Source organism: Alligator sinensis, unplaced genomic scaffold, assembly GCF_000455745.1.
Source record: "Alligator sinensis unplaced genomic scaffold, ASM45574v1 scaffold656_1, whole genome shotgun sequence".
NCBI lineage: Eukaryota > Metazoa > Chordata > Crocodylia > Alligatoridae > Alligator > Alligator sinensis.
Window position 1 is genome coordinate 1,071,128 of NW_005842333.1, and position 7,830 is coordinate 1,078,957.

Below are 7,830 nucleotides of genomic sequence, written 5' to 3' on the forward strand. Positions count from 1 at the left end.
CCACACCGCCCTCCTCCACAGCTGTCACTGCCTCCCATGGGTAGGTGCTGGGGTTCGGGCGCTGCTGCGGGGGACCTGGGTGCCTGGCCCCATAGCCCTGGCAGCTGAGGACCCCCTCTGGCAGGGCTGGGGGGGCAGGGAGCTGGGGGGTGAGGGAGTGAGGGTCACAAGTAGGGCCAGCAGGCTGTGGCAGGGAGAGTGAGGGGCACCAGCAGGACTCGGGGCAGGAGTGGGGGAGTGAGGAGCCTTTCATTTTAATCATGGATTTTGGGGGTTTTATCGGCGAATTTGTGATTTTTTTTCTTCAGGGAAAACCAGGATCCCTGCTCATCGATCGGCTTTGTCCCGGGTATATTTGGATGAGGGATTGGGAGTCCCCATCCTGCTATCCCTCCTTGAGGCTCACATGCAGCACCTCCAGCCTGCTGGTTTAGAAAAACTGTTTTAAAGTACGCAGGTTAAGGGAATATAACCCTAGTTATCAGAGTTCTTTTTTTCCCTCCCATCAGGCAGAACTGGCCACCTTCATCTGTTACTGCAGCCAGCTGACATGCATTCAGTAGCATGCACTATAGTGGTTGGTACAGTATTTAGTACTTTATATTAGGATGGATTTTTTTTTTTTTTTCTTTTCAGTTTTACAGCAAAAATTAGGTCCAACTGCCTTGGGATACTGAAACAATTTAACAGAGAAATTATCCTTAAACTCAGAGCTTAAATTTTGTTTTTCTGATCTCAAACCAAATTACTTGAATTTTTAGTGTAACAGGCATAAACATGCCAAACGTGAAACTTTGAGAAGCTTTTGCTACGTAATCTCTCGGGATCAAGGCAAGATGTGATTTCTATGGGGCACAAGCTAATCTCTCATGTAACTTCAAAACCTGTTTTGGGGAGGGGAAGAAAGGGAATGGTCTTATTTATGGCTGCCTGCAACTCTTAATTCAAGCTCCTCATGTATATTCATCATCTTTAAATTAAATATTTGTATGCTGTCTGTCCTGCCTGACGTTCCTGTCTTTCATTGCAAAGATTGGACGTTGCTCCCTTTATGCTCAGCTATTTGTTGTTGTTCTCCTCGAGGCCCTATTCCTTACACGCCGCAGGCTACTCACATGCCTCTCTGAAGATAGAATTACTTACTCAATACGCCGTCTTCTGTTGTGCATATCTCTGCACTATCCGAGTGCTTCACAAACACTTGAATGGATCACAGTGTATTTACACAAGTGGCTGAATAACAGTTGCACTGAACCTGGGTTCTGTGCCAGGGTTAGGTTCCTAATCCTCCTGCAAAGACGTGTTTGTGAACTTAGCTGGAGGTAAAGAGTCTCGGCAAACAGTTGTGAGAGACAAGGTGCGGCAGCTGTAGGTCTAGGGCATTGCTCCAGCTGATTGAAGAAGGCTGTGCATTGTGAAGTAAAAGCCACAGCAAGCAACCTGCTGCAAATTAAGCAGATTGCAAACAATCCCTATATGAAAAAGTTGGGTTTTAACGTGCAACTACTAACCTTTACTGTTCAAGGGATAGAGAAAGCAGATCCCTAACATAAAGCTGCTTCACACCCAAGGGCTTTCAAGTCCCTGCTCCAAATATGGAAGCAATAGAGCGTTTCAAAAACAAGATTTCTTTAACGGTAGAAAATTTTTTATTTTCCTTAGTCTTGTTCTCAGAAATGACTGATCCTTTTTTGGCTGAAATTCTCTTAAAAAAAAAAAATCACAAATCTGAGGCAGGCATGGAAGATTTCAGCCTTAGTGGTTAGCATTGAAAACTCACCAGTAATTGAAAATGGAGTCTTGTAATGAAGTACTGGGAAAACTTAGTAGGTGTTGCTATCCATCACCACTGTAGACCATGAACGATTCTTTACTTTTCTTGCTATATTGGCAGGAAAGTGTAATGGATGGAAAGGAAGTAACTCGTTCACTGGGTGCTTTGTGGGAGAATGTGGTTGGCACAGAAAAAATGCACCTTTTTGCATTGTTCATTTGCACATTGGAACACAACTTTATGGAGAAGAGCATGAAATAGACTTTAAGGCTAGGGATAGACATTACACACAAACCAGTATAAGTGATCAGAAATTGGTTCAAACCTGTAACACAACAGAAGTTCAGTGTGTACAAACTGCTTTCAAAATGACAAAACTGGTTTAAGATAAATCTGGATGGATGTAGTATCAGACTTAACTGATTTAGGTTAAATTAGCTTATTGAACTTCTGTCCTAGATCCCCTGCGGATTCAAGTTGACTCACAGTCCCCCAGCATCCCAGGATGCTTTTCAACTCCCCTGCAACCGCCCCCCCCCAGCCCACCTTGCAGGGTGGGCGGCTTAGCTTTGGTCCCAGCTGTCTGCTCTAGCACCCTCCAGCTTCTGGCCTGGGCCACTGCAGGCATGTGGCTGCATTTCTGGAATATAAAGTGAATGTCTGTTCACTTGCTTATTGGTTCAATCTGTGCAGTTTAGACTAACCTGCGAAGATTAAATCGATTCAGACTTGGGCTTTTTGATTGTCTGTACTTAGTCTAATGGATCATTGGGTTTGGGTCTCTTAATCAGTTCTGTATCAGATCTTCTCCGGTAATGTTTTTTTTTTTTTTTTTAATTGGGGGGGGGTCAGATGCAAGTCTGTTGGATTTGACTCTTGCATTAGTAATCTCTCAAAGCAGTACACTTGTCCTTCAATGGACATTTGCAATGAGGAACTGCCCATTTCAAAATACAGGTAAAATGTAGCAGGTACAGGAGCTGAGAATAGATACCTGAGTCTGTCTCCGGCAATTGCTATGTAAATAGTCACATTTTCCTGCTTCTTTGAATGGTTTTTGTTTACTCTCTTGCTCTGTGAAACCCCCAAAAGTCTAGAGGACTGGGGTGATCAGCAAGGGAATGGACACAAAACACAGTTGGACAGTCAAAGTACTGTATGTACCCAAATCCAAGGCGACTTTGAATTTAAGATCCCCCCCCCCCCAATAATTAGATTCTATATATAGAAAATGTATAAGTTTGTTATAATATTCCATTTAATAGAATCTAATTTTCGGAGGGTCATCTTTAAATTCATCCTCACCATTGCAATGGGAAAAGTAGCAGCACTCATCCCCCCCCGTGCAGCCTGTCTGCCCCCCCCGTAGCCTGTGCCTGCCTCTTTGCCCCTTTCCCTGCCACATGGGTGGGTGCTGGGGCCAGAGTTTCTTTCTGTGTGCTTCATGCCTCAGAGGGGATGGAGCTAGAGCCATGCCTGATAGGAAGCAGCAGGGGTTGGGGCGGGTATTAAAGTATTGATTTAAAAAAAAATCTGAGAGTAGTGAAATTGATACTGATCTTGGAAGTCTGTCGTAAATCACTTTGTCGCAGTTTAATCTGATTCGTGTGTTTTAATGGAAGCAAACTGAGTGCTGTGTCCTCAATACCAATTTGTTATGGCAGTGTTAAGTTTTCCTATCTTACCTTATTGTGGGGTTTTGTTTCCCTTTTACTCAGCCTCTCTGGGTGAGACTGTTCTTTTGGAAGCAGGTTGCCGAGAAAATTCCTTTATCATCAAAGCAATTTCGGATTTTGAATCCGCTAGTTGTCAGAGAGACGGCCCTGGATATGCTACAGTACCCTGAGCCTCGATCAAAATTCTGGGGTTGGGATCAGGTAAGTTGCCACCTTTTGGCCAAGGATGCTGCCTAGAGAAGAAATTAATGGCTTTAGACACCTAATGGGATATAAGATAAAATAAAAAGATTTTGGTTCTTCTTTCATTGTCATCTTTGTGCAGGTTTGCCCTTATTATGAAGCATCAGAGAAACTGCTTCTTCTCAGAGAGGCTCTTTTTATTTTCTCTTAAATTCTGATAAAGTAATGTGGTACAGATTTCTTGTAAACCATGGAAAATACAAACCTGGGTTCATTTTAAAATTGGGGGTTATGTTTGTGTTTGTTCACATACCGAGACCTGTATCTGATGCCTTTTTTTAGTATTCAAAAGATACTTCAGAAAAATGCAGTAGGGCTAAGCTTATATCAACACAATGGATGTGTCCTAAGCTATGGACTCCACTAAAATATGTAATGCTTAAGGCTGTCTCAATCACTTGCCTTCCCCTTTCCTGAGAAGTATTTCGCCCTAATTATAGAATGCAAGGATGGTACTTCATAAGTTAAATCAAAGCTTTATGCAAGTTAAGAAGTGGATAATTTAGTGTGTATGATATCCAACAGAAGAAATAAAGTAGGATATACATGATTCTTCTGTATAAAGGGCTAATTTGCAGTGAAAACTGGTTTCTATTGGAATGAAGTCTTTGAGGAGCGCTATTGCCTAATGCATTAAACATGATCTCACAATTAATCTAGATGAGGAAAAGCCATGGTTAACCTTGCACTAGCGGGTTCCAAAGACTCAATGGTTTTACCTCCTTTGTTCAAACAGTAAGTCTTTAACTGTAGCATGGTTGGAAGTTTGACTTTAACCATTCAGTTCTTCGTTCGATGAATTTGAGATGTGCTAATGGAGTCTGAAATAGTATTTTTAGCCTTCAAAGTGGTGGTCCTGCTTGCAGTGAAGAGATACTAACTCATGACTTCTCCATAACAGTAGCACAAGCTGATGCCTCCTAATAAACTATTGCAAAGGTAGAAGGCTAGAAAACTGGAAGGGGACTAGAGTTATGTTCTAAATAGATGTGATTTTCCTTGTAGAACGTACCCACAATTGGGGTCACTGCTGTTGTTCTGGCCACACATCTATGCGACGAAGTGAGCTTAGCGGGATTTGGATATGACCTTGAACAACCCAACACGCCTTTGCATTACTACGACAACCTTTGCATGGCTGCGATGAACGAACAAACAATGCACAACGTGACAACGGAAACAAAATTTCTACAAAAACTGATTAAAGAAGGAGTTGTGAAAGACCTGACTGGAGGCATACATTGTGAATTCTGCACTAAGTCAAGCTGATGACTGGACCTGAGTGCAAAGTATCTACTTTAGGTTTTTCCAAACTTGTGGGGAGGCCGTTTCAATGTTTGCATCCTACGGACATTATGTTAGAACCATCGTTTTTTGTATTTTTGTTACATTTTTTAACAAGTAGTTGTGTTTGTTGGGGTTTGAAATATATTTTCAGGCCAGATTTACTTTGCACACATTTGTGGTTAGCTATATAAATACAATATTGAGTTGAGAGAAATGTCTTTAAGATATTTAATGTTTTAAGTTGACTGAAGAAAAAAATGGGAGATTTTTGTTGTTTTATATGTGAATGACACACTCCATTCTAAGTATGTGTTTGCCTAACTTAGAGGAGATTTATTCCCATGGAAGTGTTCATGCCTTTGTGGGTCCAGTTCTCATACATAGCTCTTCATTGTGTGCAACAAGGAAAGCAAAGCATGTTTTTTCTAAATGACTTAATTGTTTGCAGATTAACTATTTTTAGCGGTAGATCTCACACTTTTGTGTAACCTTCCTCAAACCTCTTATATTCCCCTGGTGTGCAGATGCCTGTCTTTTTTTCAGCTGGGGGGAGAAAAATCTGTTGCAGCAAGAGAGTTGAATTTTCAGTTCTTGAATGCAGCATCTGAGCATGCCTGGTACAGAAATCATTGACCTGTGTACATGCTTTTGGTCTAGAATGGTATCGCTTTAACCACTTGACGTATTTGGACCAAACCTTGCTGTAACCAGATTTAGTCTGCAGAAAGCTTCTATCTGAGCCAAAACTTTCTACTTTCCCTCTCCGAGCTCCAAAATACCTGGTTGTAATGAGGTTGGTTCGCGTCGGAGTTTAATTACCACCATGCATCATTGTGGAATCTAGTCACCTTTGAGTGAGTTGAAAAAGCACTTTTTAGGGATGACATCAGCTTTTGGGCTATCTTTATAAAGAGGTTTGTCCTGACAGGTGTGTGGAGGACGTACACTGTCAGAATCAAAACTGATGAGAAAAAGTTTTTTGTTTTGTTTTTTGTAACAAAAATTGTTGCAGTTAACATCTGGCCTGCTCTGCAGGCAATTAAATACAAGATTGGTTTGAACTGATAGTGGCCCTTTTGAATCATTTGGGAGGCAGATAAAGTTTATCTGGAGAATAGTTTGCTTCCTGAACATCATAGACTAGCATTTATAAGGCACAAATAACTTAAAGAAACTGACTGAGGGAGTAAAATGCACTATACGATGTCTGCTAAACGGCAATTGCCATTTTTAACAAAGTCCTTTGCAAATGTACTGTCCAGTGGCTGGATACCACGTATCACACAAAAAGCCAAACTGACAATTTGTGACCTGGTCTTGACAGTGTAATTTTATTTTGTAACTAATAGTAACAGTTATTTGTCTCCTTCTGTTTGAATGCTTTCTATCACTCCATCCAAATGACAGCATGTGGAAAATGCCTTTTTTGGAGTATGGAAGCGTATCAGACAGTTGATTAAACTGAGCAGGTGAGGCACCGTTTTGAAAACCATGGACTGACTATCCAAGTGATGAACCTTCCTTTTATTCTTCTTGTCTGATGCATAAAGCATACTTTTAAAGATAGCAGCAGGGTAAGTTACTTCAAGAAAACTCCATGCTGGAGCGCAACCATAGAGTTCATCCTTGCCATGGAGACTAGGGCAAATGGATGATTTGACAAAGCAAATTGGTGCTGGCCATTATGTTGAGATGCAATAAAATGTCATTTTACAAAGCGCGATGTTGAACGCAACAGCTGTGAACATACTCTTCTGGAAGTCCTGAGTCCCAGCGTTTCCCATGACCCAACTGCAAGTGATGGGAATCTTCAGCTATCATCAGACCTTCAGTGTCCATGGCACCGTTTGTGTTGTTGCAATTATATTCATAATATTTATCAGATTTTCCTGTCCTTGGAATCACCTAACCATTGTACTAGCAGTACCTTTCTAGGCCATATTTTTTTTATGTTTTTAAGAATGTTGTTTATTGTTTTTAAAAACAATTGTTTATTTAAAAAATAATTCCCAATATGTAAAAAGGTGCGTGTGTGTAAACCTCTTTACATATCAGGAATCATTTTTTTAAATAAACAGTTGTTCTTAAACAGTGCTATTAGTGTTTCAGTTAATGCATAGCAGACTGATTCTTTTTCCTCTGTATTTAAGATGGTGAGCTACCTTCATCTCAGTCAGTATTCAATGGAAAAACTGTTTGGCAGAGTTCAAAATGTGTGTAGGGGAGGGACAGGAGGGGCATTTGAACTATTAATGTGCATCCTGCATCAGCTGCTGCCACACCAAAATACGACGCACTGATCTTGTTTTCATGTTTTATGTTAATAGAATGAAAGTTTGATTAAATAAAACACATTAGCATCTCTCTTTGGAGTTGTTAAGTTTTGTCATCAGCTTTCCAAAATGGTTTAGGGTGGGGTTAAACTGTGCTCCCACTGGCTCCCGCAGCTACAATTAAAAAGTTGTTCTCCAGGGTAGTAAATATTTCATAGGATGCTTCTGTCCAGACTTGACCATTCGTGAAATGGCAGTAGACTCAGGCTGTCCAAAGCAATAAACTGATGAAACCACTTTCTGCTTCTATAATTGTTTCATGAGCTGTTCTGCTTTCTGTGTTAAGACTGTTACAGACAGCACGTGTCCAATTTAATAGATCCCAGGCAATCGAGAGGAGGCCTTTCCTTTATATTGTCATCAGTTACTGAGTCCTTGATTTTCATAACACATTAAGAGGAGAGCAGTCTTCTATAGTCTGTGTGGCCAGCTGCTTAGATGACAGTAGTTCATTCGTCATAGCACTCCTAGCATTTTAACAATGCTTACATTAAAAGCACGTGTAATGAGACCTCAG

At 40.9% G+C, this 7,830-nt stretch overlaps 1 protein-coding gene across 4 annotated transcripts in view; it reads left to right on the forward strand.

The window, feature by feature from the left end:
* ST3GAL5 (ST3 beta-galactoside alpha-2,3-sialyltransferase 5) overlaps nt 1-7,344 on the forward strand; it is a 32,120-nt gene extending 24,776 nt beyond the window's left edge. For all 4 annotated transcript variants that reach the window (XM_025210076.1, XM_025210077.1, XM_025210075.1 and 1 more), the window contains 2 exons: nt 3,493-3,651; nt 4,699-7,344. In XM_025210076.1, the coding sequence (XP_025065861.1) occupies nt 3,493-3,651; nt 4,699-4,962 (423 nt within the window). In that variant the 3' untranslated portion in view covers nt 4,963-7,344. The remainder of the gene's footprint in view (nt 1-3,492; nt 3,652-4,698) is intronic.
* The last annotated feature ends 486 nt before the right edge of the window (nt 7,345-7,830 follow it).